This window comes from Lissotriton helveticus, chromosome 1_1, assembly GCF_964261635.1.
Source record: "Lissotriton helveticus chromosome 1_1, aLisHel1.1, whole genome shotgun sequence".
In the NCBI taxonomy this organism is placed as follows: domain Eukaryota; kingdom Metazoa; phylum Chordata; class Amphibia; order Caudata; family Salamandridae; genus Lissotriton; species Lissotriton helveticus.
This window is the reverse complement of record NC_136057.1, coordinates 362,097,553-362,111,427: the sequence shown is the minus strand read 5'-3', so window position 1 is coordinate 362,111,427 and position 13,875 is coordinate 362,097,553. Positions and strand designations below refer to the sequence as shown.

Genomic DNA, 13,875 nt, shown 5'->3' with positions numbered 1-13,875 from the left:
CCCACCCCTGGGTGGGACCAGGAAGGGGGGTGGTTACACCCCCTATCCTTTGTCCGGTTTCCCGCCAGAGCTGGGGCTGGAGTGCCCCAGCAACTGGTTTGAACCGGTGTATGCACAGGGCACCTTGTGTGCCCCAGGCATGTCTCATTCCTTTCAGGCCTATCCTACCCAATACACAAAGTCCTGTCTGGGGTGGTGCTAGCACCTCCCAAGGCAGGAAACCCTTTGTCCAAGCCACCCGTGCTGGAAGGACTCCCAGCAGCAGGAGGTCAGACTTGTGTCTGTGGTGGCAGCATCCATTTTGTGATGCCAAGGCTCGAGTTAGTTTTAACCGGGGTTCACAGTTACATACATGTCGTGCCCCTCTAGAAGGGCGGAATGCTACCCCCGTCGCCAGAATTGGCGAGGGGGTAGTATTACAATTCGTATGACACCTTACTCGACATGTTTGATAATGTTATACCAGAGTTAGCATTTAACCGCGAGGTTGATAATGCACTTAAGAGTATATGGTATAGCGTTATCATAGAACAGCTATTAGGACTTGGTTCCGCAAGCTGCAGACGGGCTCAGCTCATGCCAGAGCACCATCTCACATAATTCCAAGCACTCTGCCTTCAGGATTGTTAAGGCCTGCCATAGGAGTGACTGATAGGAGGATATGTGTCCATTTTAGGGTTAGATAAAGGTATACTATATCTATAGCAAAGGGTGATTACACCACCTTGCCCCAGCTGTAGTGCAGCCAGTTGTGTCAGTTTTAGATGGCCAGCCAGGGGTGGCATAATACATGCTTCAGCCCCTGGTAGGCCCTGGGTACACCTATGCCCTGGATACCTAAGGTATACTGTACAGGGACAGATACGGTGGTCCAGTACCAATTGGTAAATGCACCTAAAGTACATGGTTGTCAATTTAGAGAGAGAACAGCTAGGCTGTGGGTCTGATTAGCAGGCCCACAGCCAGGGAAAGTCGTAAACCAGTGAAGCAAAAAGCAAAAATCTGGGGTGACCATAGGATTGCAGATCCCACTCTCCTACAACCGTGTCGATGGCAGAGGACAGATCTAGGAGGATTAGGAGACAGGTTTTGCCTTGGTCCAGGGCTTGGAGGGAATCATCCACAATGCGGAGAATGGTGGTTTCCGTGCGGTGTCCGGGCCTGAATCCAGATTGGAGGTCATCTAGTAGGTGGAAATTGGGGAGGTGTTGGCTCAACTTCTGTTGCACACACTTTTCCTGAACTTTAGCTAAGAGTGGGATGTTGGAGATGGGTCTAAAGTTGTCAGGGGAGGCAGGATCCAGCTACGTTTTTTTTAGGATGGGGAGGACTTGGCCGTCTTTCAAGTGAATTAGGTACCGATCCCTGAAGAAGGGAGGCGTTTATTATTGCAGTCCAGCTAGGAATGAAAGACTGGGCAGCGGCAGTTAGGCAATTAGCAAGGAGTGGGTCATTGAAGTGGTTGTTCGGGTTTAAGGTGGGAAGGGTTTCTGAGACGACGTGTTCGTCATAGCTTTTGAAGTCGGTCCAGTGTGCTTGGTTTTTGGGAGAAGCCTGTGGAGGCGGCACGGAGGGGGGAGGCAGATCCAGACGGGGTTGAGAGTAAAGGGTGGATCTGAATCGTTTCCTAAGGCTGTGATTTTGTCAGAGAAAAAGTAGGAAAACTCCTCGGAGGATATTAGTGATTTGGGGATTTCTTTCGATATTTTGGCCAGCTTGTTTGATTGGTGTTTGACCAATGCAAATAGCTTGCGGGGTCTGTTCTTGGCGTTCCCCAAGTCAGATCTGAAGAATTCTTTTTTTGAATTGAGGATGTTTTTGTTGTAAGTATTACTGGCCTGGCGGAGAAGTTTTAGATGTGTGGCAGCGGGGTGCTGTCTCCAGATTCTTTCTGACTGCCGAAGGGATCTCCTCTCACTGTTAAGGGACCCATTGAACCAGGGATTTCTGTCTTTGGTTTGCATTCTTTTTTGTTTTGGAGGAGCGAGGTCATCAAGAATGTTAGTTATAGTTACCGAATAATGATCACACTAATAGAAAAGTGGCCCCAAGAAGAAGTTTGAGGAAAAAGCCAATTGAATTAAAAAAAACTCTACGGAAGTGGTAGGCCAGCTAAGGATGAAAAAAAGACAACATGAAAACCAATGACCATAGAGCAGCAACAAGGCAGGAAGGGAAAAAGAAAGAAAGAAAAAACGAAACTGAGAGTCAGGAAAAAACTGAAACCTAATAAAAAATGGGACATGGGAGAGTAAAGATCACAGAGACAAAAAGAGAAGTGAGCTGGGGAGGGGCAGGGTCTGTCATACTGGCAAAAATTTTAAAGAAGCATGGTGACGAACTATAACATCCAAACTGAATCTTTTTATACCAGAAGTAAGTAAGTACGTGAAAATGCAGAACTCAGAAGGTAATAATGCCTTCCTGAGTCGGGCAATATAAACACAACATCATGTAGACTGCCATCTTCAATGGGCTGAATGTCCATGTCCTGCCTCTATAATGGCACTGACAAGGAACAGAGTTTCCTTAAATGATGCTGGGAGCAGATGCGCAGTGCGAATCACTTCAATGGAAATACCTGGAGAGAAACCCCAGAGGTGGTCTCTCTTCATTAAACTCTTCCTCCCAGATATCGACAAAGCAGATCTTCTGCTGCAACTTTAACCATCAGCAGCGGGGGAGAGACCCAGGTCACAACGTGCTCTGAGTTCCAATTACCTGCAGGGAGCCCGACGCCTGACACCCATCATGAACAGGTTAGTGCGCCATGGAAAGAGGACTCTGCCATTAGCTCCTCTTCTAAAATCGTGGATGCAGAGACTGCGGAATTCTAAGAGCACATGTGTGGAGGCATCAGTCCATTGTCAGTTTCAGGCAAAGCTCCTATGTATACTACAAATATTGTAGCTGAAACAAACATGGTTTATGACAAGCCTTCAAGTATTCGCTGTGGCATCTCTTTTCACATGAATAATGTAGAATAATCACTGTCTGTGCAGGAGCCTGTCTTTGGAAGCCATTTCCACCTGGATTGGAAGGCATGCTATTCTTTTTTCCCACCAGAAACTGTAGCCAGTAACTATGCCTCTAGCATTCATGCACTTTACTTTTTTGTAATGTAGCATCACAAAAAAAGTAACAGGAGTAGAAGTGGTAAGCCAAAGGTGCTCAGGTAGAATTTCTGGAATGTGCCAGATGTTTCCCATCTAAAAACAAACTCTAAGGAAAAGCAGTGTAGAAATAAGCAGGGAACAAGGAATAACAATCACATTTTTGTCAAAATCACGGTGGCTGCCTCAGACACTGTTTCCATTCTGCTGTGAAGCTAATCTGAAGCATCACAGATGATGATCAACAATTTGAAAACCTTTCAATCACTGCCCTACAGCATATCCATCACAGTATGTGTACTTTACCAAATATCATTAACTGTTGCAGATATGGGTAGAGACTTTAACTAGAGACTTGCCTGTGTTTCACTCAATAGGATTAGCAAGATGAATCAGGTAATATACTGCATAGAAGTAAGTGGAAGTAAACAAGCCTTTAAAATGTAGACCAATACTCTGAGGAAGAACATAATTCTATTCTGTGACAAAGCTCACCAAATGGAGTCGATGGCACAAAAACAAAGGTTGTAACTATTTTCATTTGACATATATAATTACACTTCAGACAAAAAAGGACAAAATATGTGGCATCTCTAGAGAGTACGTTTTTATCAACATCAAGATATCTCAAGAATCACTTGAGCACATGGAATATAGTACCCAGAAAAATATAGCCCAGGGGAACAGAAATCATGGTCAGTCAGAATAGAGAGATCAGAAGCATGAGAGTGAGATGCACAGTGTTGAACAAAACATGGATGTCATTGGTGATCAGTGGATATGGATGATTTTTTGTTTTGGAGGATTAGGCTTATGGATGATCTTCTTGTAATGAGATGGCTTCAGCTGACAACTTTACATGCAGATAGCGATGGAGATGCCTTTAGTTCCTGTGGTTGGGTATGCACTGTTGGGGCTAAAACAGGGAATGACTAGAGCCTAGTCATGGTGCACAAGAATCTGGGTGCAGCTAGGTGTTGAAATAATTGTGTGGCGATCCTCCAAGATGTAGTGTACAGAGCAACTGATTGAGACAGGGAGCATTAGGCATGGGCTAGTGCATTAAGATCAGCAACGTTCTTATGGACAGCCATCTGGGTGAGCGAGTAGCAAGCAGGTTAAAGAGGATTTGGGTTACAAAGTTTGGAAATCTGGGTAGAAAGAGGCTTTCACTGCAGTCCAGTTTCATTTGGACTAGGGAGATGATTCGATTTGTAACAGAGTGGAGTGAGAGGCGGACGGAGTTTGCAAACGTGGATGAGGTGGGCAGCTATTGCAGTGGCAGTGGCAAATTATGAGAGCCACAGTTGGCAATCAAAGTAGACTGTGGTTTCTGGGGCAGGGTGATGGGATAATACCATCCAGGGCACAGGACGGAGGATTAAGGGTGGTGCTGTGTGGTGATGGGAGTGATGAAGCTTTACTAGAGGCTATGCTGAGGAAAGCAGGTTAAAATGACTCAATGTTCTTGATAGTTACCATGTCAAAGCCAGCCAGGGTCTCTGGAAATCGGGCTTTTAGTCGGATGGCATCCTGGATTGCGGCTTTAGCAATGGTCTCTTTAATGCCCCTTAAGAAACAAAAGATGTGCAAAGATTTAATTGATTCACACATGGTGCTATTTGTAATAAATACATTCCTTTTTTCACGAGTAGGTACCCATGGCTGCTGAGAAGAAATGGGGAGGAGATAAATGATGCTCAAAGAGAAGTTGGGCCCCTTTCCACAGTGCAGCAGAATATCGTTACCAAATCTCAGCAAGGCAAAGACCTAGGATCCCTGCATCTGGTATAAAGGGGTGCCCATCATAAATGCTGTCTCTGGGATCAGTAATGTGGGTCTACTACTTGCATAGCAGAAAATAAGCCTACCATTCCCTGACTCAAGAGTGAGATATGTCCAGTCACTCTTAACCAGCTCAGTGGATAGTTCTCTACTAAGAAATACTCCAGATCCATCCTACATAACCTTATGTTCAGACAAGCTTCTCTGCCATCTAACATGGGAACAGTTCAAAATAGCTTGCCTCAACAGTGAATTCTACTTAAAAGGACTCCTTTAGTGGTTAAAAATAGTTTGTGTGATGTTGACAGCAAAATGATATACATTTTGTGAGAAATAAGGACCTGTTTGCGGTGTCCCCCCACTTTTTGGACCTATCTTGACTACCAGGTGCTGGTGTTCTGACGACTCTGACTGTGCCCTGGGCTCTGCTGTGCAGACCCAGAGCCTGTGTTCTGTGTAAAAAGTACTTAGTAATTTGGTATAATTACAATTGGCAATGACAGACTCATGTAAGTCTCCCGTATATAATAAGGCAATGGGGATTCAAACTACTTATAAGTCCCTAGTATATAATAGGGCAGGGAGGTTTAGAAGCCCAGTACGTTCCCTGCACTGGAGTGTGCACAACGGTGGTGCCTGATGTCATTTTATAATCCAGCCCTACTTTGCAGGCTGCTTTTATATTAAAATGATATGCAAAATCGACTTTGGATTTGAAGGTACTTCCAAAGTATTAATCTACCTTATTTTCACATATAAGTCACCCCTAAAGTCTTCTCTAGGTGTCCAGGAGTATGATGCCTTGTAGCTATAAGCAGGGCCATTATGCAAAATGTTTTATAAGCCCTGGCGAGGGAAAAACTGCCAATTTCGATGTTCCCCATTATAGTGAATGACTCCATAGGCTTACATTGTAATGTTTCACTTAAGTATAAATATTCATATGAGCTGGACAAAATGTACTTCAAGGTATCACATTGATGGTTAAGATGAATCCAGAATCCAACAACTTGCCACTGTTCGATTTATAATAACTATGTCAGAAAATAAGTTATTAAACTTTCTTTTCTGTTAGCCAACATCCAGCTTTTCAGCTGCTCTCCTGATTGGCCAACCTCTGCACATGCCGCTCAGGCTGCTCTAATGAGGTGTGAAAAACCCTGCAAGAGAGACAATGGATTTTCATGCGGGCAGAGAAGTGCAAGCTGTAGAGCAGATGGCAGGAAGGGGGTGAGGGGTAGCCAAACTGGTGTTCAAAGGGAGGATGACACTTTAGCACAGCACAGGCTGACACCCACATCCTGCCACTCCAGCCACACAGAAGCCCCTGTAATTAGGGAGAGGGTTAGATGGGAAGTAATAAGGAAAACTTGCCACACCAGTAGGCTGGCTTAGCCTAATCCAGCTCTTATTGAGAAACTTTCTTCATTTTGGATTTTGGGAGAGTAGTGCTTTCTGTGGTAAGAATATGCCACACTTTGGAGGAAGTGGCCATACACCTGGGTGTTACCCTACATCCCATTGGTCAGGGGTGCCCCCCTGCTTGATGCCCAGGAAAAGTGGATAAATATGGAGGAGCTGCTCAGATCTTCTGCCTGAAACTACAAGAAAAATGTAGTGACCAAGTCCACGCTGGTAGTAGTATTTCATGAGGATTTATTCAGGTTGGTTAAAGCATAGTAGTACAGTAGAAATTAGCCCCACCAGGAGCACCCAGCTAGGCGCTCAGCCCTTCTCCAACTGTGAGTTCTCACTCCCAACATTCCATCTTAAATCACTCAGGCAGGGTTCCACTGGCACAGCATAAATAATAGCAACCCAGGATATGACATATCCTCCTATCGTTCCAAAAAGAAAACAAAAAGGAGCGCCCATATTAGGAACAATACAAAGTTAAAAGAAGAAGAAGTGGACGCAGGCTAGAGGAACAAGGAAAGATAAAAGTAGAACACAAGTGAAGGTGTGACTAGAACAAGAATGCAAGAGGACCGAAAAGAAGTAAGGAAAAGAAATAGAATAACAGAACAACACACATCATCCTTTCCAAGGCAAAAAAAAAACAGAAAGAGCAAAGAATAGAAAGAGAAACCATCAACGGCAGCCCTCCGCACACCCACTGGCCAGATAAGTAAGCAAAAGGACAACTCACATCAGGAGAAAACAAGACGACAGAGAAGAAGAGGAGTGAAAATACTCAAACTTCCCCATCAAAATTAAAGAATACATAACAAGTTGAAAATACAACTAGGCTACAGTGTAGAAAACTGAACCAATATCATAAAGAAGAACGCCCAGAGTAAAACAGCCCATGTACTATGGTAATTAAAACCATACACCCACTAGGGTAATATTATGTATACATGGATAAATGTTGTGCACTGTAGAGAAGGGACGACACGCAGGAAACACACCCCATGTGGAGATGGGGAACTCGTGCACTGCATGGGAACCTAAGTACCTGAAAAAGAAACAAGAGTTTAGTAGATAACTCAACGTATGCCATGAATCTATCCCTCCGGAGAGATCAAGATAAAGTACTTAGAAGGCACGGGACACACGTCCACGCAACGCACCTCGAGTAGAGGTCAACTGAAATGCACATGAAATTGGGGAAGACCCCAAATATACCTCACTAGGGAAAACACACCTCGCGGGGAGGCCAGATACTATCTGCATAATAAATGCGGGAAAAACCTCGCAACATGAGACACATTAAATAGGGGAAGACCCCACAACACACCTCGGGGAGAGGTGACAAAGTTGTGTCAATGAGAGTGGGACGCTAGTCCACACAACACCTCGTGAACTTGAGGAAGACAATATGTGTCATGACAATAGACTGAAAAAAACAAAAACACACCACAGTAGAGGTAGTAGCGTTGTGCACATGTGAGACAAGTAAAAGAATGGAGTAAATGCAAGCAATAGGTATGAAGTACTCCATCCATAGAACGAAATCCTCACGGCACCCTAAGTAGGGTATAAATGTGAAACTAAAGATTGTTCACGAGAAAAAACAAAACACTGTAGTGTACTGCACAATACTGTGAAAACATGTGAAATGTGAGGATTAAACTATTGTGCACTGTACCATACCAAAAAAAAAATATTGTGCAATGTACACCATAAAAAAAATACTATTGAGCACCATTAATCCCCAAACCAACATAAAGTAAGGATAATTACAGTTTTCACAAGCATACAGAATTGAGAAGCAATAAACATAAGCTCTGCAGATACAGATTTCCCACATAGAAGTCGATGCTTGAAACAGAGTAAGGATTAGTTACTTACCTGTAATCCTAGTTCTCTTCCAGGGGTATCCTCATCAAAGTCATAAGCATTAGAATATTCCCGCCCATGCGCGGGACCCCGGAAACAATATATTATATGTGCCCCACATATATTATAGACATATATATAAATATATATATATATAAAAATAAGCAATTGCAGCCAAATAAACAATAGAGCTGGAATATGCAGTGAAGAATTTCCACAATACAGTGAATTCTGTATTAGAAACATGAGAAACAACACCAATGCTTGTTTAGAAACTGTTTTAATGTACAGAAAACAGTAGAAATTCTCATAACACACTGTAAGCATATACAGCTCCCAGGCTGCATTGCAAAATCCCAGTCTAAAAAGACTGAAAAGCTAACCTGTAGCTGAATGCACTAAAACTGACGCTGTGCCTTTAAGGCACCTCTGCCCCTAGCTTCCCATCATGCCTCAGGGGTTACAGTTAGGTCAGTTGTTCTTTTCGGAGACTGAAAACCAAACCATGGTAATAACAGGTTAAAAAACATCTCCTATTAAATAAACAAAGTCCTTTGCCCGGGGAGGCGGGAGGGTTGCTTATGACTTTGATGAGGATACCCCTGGAAGAGAACTAGGATTACAGGTAAGTAACTAATCCTTCTCTTCCAGGGGATCCTCATCAATAGTCATAAGCATTAGAATAGAGTAGCGAGCCTCACCTCATCCCTGCGGGCAAAGGAATCAACAGATAACATTTATATCCGTAGGCCCAAAAATAGGCCTTTTTTCTACCCAAATAGGTTTCTCAAGGAGGCTTGCCCTACTTGAGAATCCGCTCTGGAATCAGACTCTAGGCAATAATGCCTTGTAAAGGTATGGACTGATTTCCATGTCGCAGCCTTGCATATTTCTGACATAGGAATGTCATGCAAAAAAGCTATTGTGGCTGCTTTCCCTCTAGTGGAATGAGCTTTGGGTGATTGCAACAAAGGTTTGCCAGCCAGCTGGTATGCTAGTTTGATACAAGAGACAATCCATCTGGAGATGGATCTTTTGGCTGCTGCAAACCCGGACCTCATTGCACCATAATTGACAAAGAGTTGGTCTGTCTTTCTGGTGTCCTTTGTTCTTTCTAGGTAAAACTTTAGCACCCGTTTAAGATCTAACGAGTGCAACGACCTCTCAGCTGGGGTCGATGGATTAGGAAAGAACGAAGGAAGGGTAATCGTTTGATTTATATGAAAATCCGATACCACTTTTGGAAGAAAAGAAGGGTGAGCCCTCATTACTACTCTGTTGTGGTGAAACACAGTGTAAGGTTCCTTGGTGCAGAGTGCTTGAATCTCGCTAACCCTGCGCGCAGAGGTTATTGCCACCAAGAAGGCCGCCTTCCAAGTGAGATGCTGCAAGGAGGCCTTGTGTATAGGCTCAAACGGTGTAGACATCAGTCTGGAGAGAACCAGGTTCAACTCCCAGGGAGGAGAAGGATTTCTCACAGGGGGATAGACCTTCTTTAATCCCTGAAGGAAATCTTTCACCACCGGGACCTGAAAAAACGATGTTTGTGTAGGTGATTTTCTGTACGCTACTATGGCAGATAGATGAACCCTAATAGAAGCGTATTTCAACCCTGATGTCGCTAAGTATAGGAGGTATGGTAGGACTACTTCTTCTTGCCCTTTGGTGGGATCAAAGCCATGGTCCTTACACCAAATGAAAAATCTTTTCCACTTGAACGCATAAGACGTCCTTGTGGAAGGTCTCTTCGCCTCTCTTAAAATATTCATACATTCCGGAGGCAGATTTAAGTGTCCATATTGCAAGACCTCAGGAGCCATGCAGTCAGGTTCAGCGACTGGAGGTTGGGATGCAGGATCCTCCCGTCCATTTTGCTCAGCAGGTCTGGCTTGCACGGCAGCCGTCTGTGTGGACACCGCGACAGATGTAACAGATCTGGATACCACCATTGTCGCGGCCAATCCGGAGCAATTAGGATCATGTCCATGCTCGATCTGATGAGCTTGGCCACCACCTTCGGAATCAGTGCCAGAGGGGGAAAAGCATAAGCGAACATTCCTGTCCACTCCAGCAGGAGAGCGTTCCCTTGCGTCCCTGGCCGGTGGAACCTGGACGCGAAGGCGTGGCATTTGGCGTTTTCGTCGTCCGCAAATAAGTCTATGTCTGGACGACCCCAGCAACGGAAGAGTTCTTCGACCACTTCGTCGTTTAGCACCCAGTCTGGCTGATCTTCGAAGTGCCTGCTGAGTGCGTCTGCTTTTGTGTTTAACTCGCATGGAAGGTGTACTGCCACCACCGACAGTCTCCGAGCCAGAAGCCAGTGCCAGATCGCCTGGGCTTCCAGAGACAGAGGGCGAGATCGAGTTCCTCCCTGCTTGTTCAGATAGAACATAGTTGTAGTGTTGTCCGTCTGAACCAGGACTTTGTCCGTTGTTATTGCTGGAAGGAACGCCTTGAGCGCCAGATGAACCGCTCGAAGTTCCAGCATGTTGATGTGGTATGTCTGAAGGTTGGTCGACCAGCGACCCTGAATCTGAAGATGACCCATGTGAGCACCCCAGCCTTCTAGAGATGCGTCCGTTACCACAGACAGAGAAGGCAGAGGTTGCTGAAAAGGGACTCCCTGCAGGACATTCCGAGGGCGAGTCCACCACTGTATTGAGGTCAGCGCTGCTTGAGACAGGATGATTCGATCCTCCCAATCTCCAGACGCTTGGTCCCACTGATCCTCCACCGACTCTTGAAGAGGCCGCATTCTCAACCTGGCGTTCGGTATTAGGAAGATGCAGGACGCCATGGAGCCCAACAGAGACGCTACGTCTCGCACCTTTGGACGAGGAATCTGAAGTAACTTTTTGCATTTTTGTCCCATGGAAGAAAGTCTCTCTTGCGAAGGAAACGCTCTTCCTAACTTTGTGTCTAGAACTGCTCCCAGATAGTGGATAGTTTGTGTGGGCTGCAGGATCGATTTTTCTGAGTTTACATGGAGGCCGAGCCTGTGTAGCTGTTGGAGACACAGGTGACAGTCTTTGGTGGCTTGCCGAGGCGACGGACTCTTCAGGAGCCAGTCGTCTAGATATGGGTACACAAAGAGACCTTTTTTGTGTAGACACGCCGCTACCACTGCCATGCACTTGGTGAAGACCCTTGGTGCGGATTTGAGTCCGAAAGGGAGCACTTTGAACTGGTAATGCCTGGACCCTACCAGGAACCTCAAGTACTTTCGATGACCTGGTGTAATAGGAATGTGGAAGTACGCGTCTTGTAAATCCACCGAACACATCCAATCTCCGATCTGTAGATGAGGACATATTTGATGGAGTGCCAACATGCGAAACTTCTCTTTGACCACCACTTTGTTGAGGAGTCGAAGATCCAAAATTGGTCTGAATTTGCCTTCTTGGTCCTTTTTGGGAACAAGGAAATATCTTGAGTACACTCCTTTCCCCCTTTGGGAGAGGGGTACCACTTCGATTGCGTTTTTCTTTAAGAGGACGCTCACCTCCTTTTTGAGGAGCTCCAGATGGTACGAGCGAGACTTTTTTGGAGGAGCCGGTTGTGGTTTCTTCCTGAAACGTAGCGCATATCCATTGCGCAGTATATTCAGCACCCACCGATCTTTCGTGATGCTGACCCACTCTGCCAGATGTTGTGCAGCACTTCCTCCCACTGGAGTGGGTAACGGCGACAGAGGAAGCCACTGCTCAGGCCTTGCCTCCTCTAGGTGTGGTAGAGGATTGATTATGTCCGCCTCTACCTCTGCTTGACCTTCCTCCTCTGTATTGTGGCTTTCCTTGCGGCTTGTTTTGAGACCATTGAGGGGTTTGAACCCTCTGTTGGCCTCCCCGGTTCTTGTTGGTCTTGAAGCGTCGTTTGAACGGTGCTTTCTGTTTCTCCAGACCTACTGCCTTTACTGTGTCTAACTCGGTCTTCATCCGGGCCATTTCCTGATCGGCATGCTCCCCGAAGAGTGAAGATCCGGAAAAAGGCAGATTGAGTATGCGCTGCTGGGCATCTGGCTTGAGCCCAGTTAAACGCAGCCAAGAGGATCTCCTCGCACATACTCCATGTGAGTAGTTATGTCCAGCTAGAAGGGCGTTATCTGCTGATGAACTAATCATTTGGTTTGTCACCAAACAGCCCTCCGTCACGGTCTCCTCAAAGTCCTTCTGGTCCTCCTTGGGCAATTTCTCTTTGAATCGATCCATGGAGTCCCATAGGGCTCTATCGTACCTTCCCAGAAGGGCTGATGCACTAGAGACTTTTAGGGATGAAGCTGCTGTGTCGCACACCTTGCGTCCCCAAGAATCTTGCGTCTTGCTGTCTTTGTCAGGAGGAACTGACGAAGAAGGAGCGACCGTGTGATTCTTCCTAGCTGAGGCTACAATAACTGAGTCCGCTGCAGGCTCACCTTTAACGAAGATAGGATCTGAGTCAGCCGGCCTATATTTTTTCTGGATACGTGCCGGAACTGCTCTGATCGTTGCTGGCGTGAGGAAAACCTCTTTGATTGGGTCCATTATTCCTGGGACTAATGGAAGCAACGGCCGTGCATATGATTTGTGATGAAGAGTCTCAAAAATCACAGTAGTGGACACCTCTGGAGTGGTCATTTCTATATTCAGCTTGTAAGCACCCCTTTGCAAAACGTCCAAATACGTGTTGACGTCGTCCAGAGGGGAAGCTCTTGAGCGAGGGCTGTCTGCCAGCGTCGGAGAGTAGTCCCCTTTAGAAGATCTAGGCGAAGCTGGAGGAGAGGATGAAGGAGTTCTTCTTCTCCTGTGGTGAGAATGCTCCTTCCTCACCGGAGATCTCCTAGGTCGTTCCTCCCTTCGAGGAGAACGTGATACCCTCTGATGTATTGGAGATCTCGATCTCACATCTCGTACCTCCTTTCTCGGTGTTCGAGATTTGGGTTGCTCCCTCCTTGGTGATCGGGAGACCCTAGGGGCATGTGACCTGTCCACTCTTCTCTCTCGTGAGCGTGATCGCTCTGTCTCTTCTGCTTGCTGAAGAGGAGACCTGTGGATTGGACTCAAGTACCTTTGAAGTCTCTCTGGTGCCTTAGAATCCTTCCAAGTACTCAAAGGAGCGTACCATCTTGGCGAAAGTCTTATATGTGAAGTGTAACCCCGATGGGGATTCTTCTGAACCGGACTCCTACTCCTCGAAGATGACCCGGTTGACCCGAGGCACTTGAGGAGGAATGGAGTGAAGCAGATTGTGTCACCAGGACTGTCGAAGGCACTGAAGGTGATCTCCGCCTCACCGGTGTTGGAGGACGTCTCAAAAGCCTTTCCCTCGACGTCGAACGCCTCTGTGGCGTCGACGGGGCGATAACTTTCGGCGTTGAATGCCTCGACGATGATCTGTGGTCCCTCGACGTCGATCGGTGATGATGTGCCGACGACAGAGTCCTCTCCTTCGACGTCGAACGGCGTTGTCCTGCCGTCGACGGAGGTCTCGACGTCGACCGGCGTTGTCCTGCCGTCGACGGAGGTCTCGACGTCGAACGGCCTAGTCCTGCCGTCGACGGAGGTCTCGACGTCGAACGGTCTAGTCCTGCCGTCGACGGAGCTCTCGACGTCGGCCGACGTTGATCTGTCGGCGACGGAGATGTCATCGACCTGGCATGTGGCGACGGCGGAGGATCGGACATCCTCGACGACGAGCGCCGACGTGCCTTAGATGATCC

The 13,875-nt window shown here is 46.4% G+C and overlaps 1 protein-coding gene across 2 annotated transcripts in view; it reads right to left on the bottom strand.

Annotated features, from left to right (window-relative positions):
* LOC144808646 (adenosine deaminase 2-like) overlaps positions 1 to 13,875 on the bottom strand; it is a 367,765-nt gene that overhangs the window by 202,973 nt on the left and 150,917 nt on the right. For both annotated transcript variants that reach the window (XM_078673651.1, XM_078673652.1), the window contains one exon: positions 4,593 to 4,683. In XM_078673651.1, the coding sequence (XP_078529777.1) occupies positions 4,593 to 4,683 (91 nt within the window). The remainder of the gene's footprint in view (positions 1 to 4,592; positions 4,684 to 13,875) is intronic.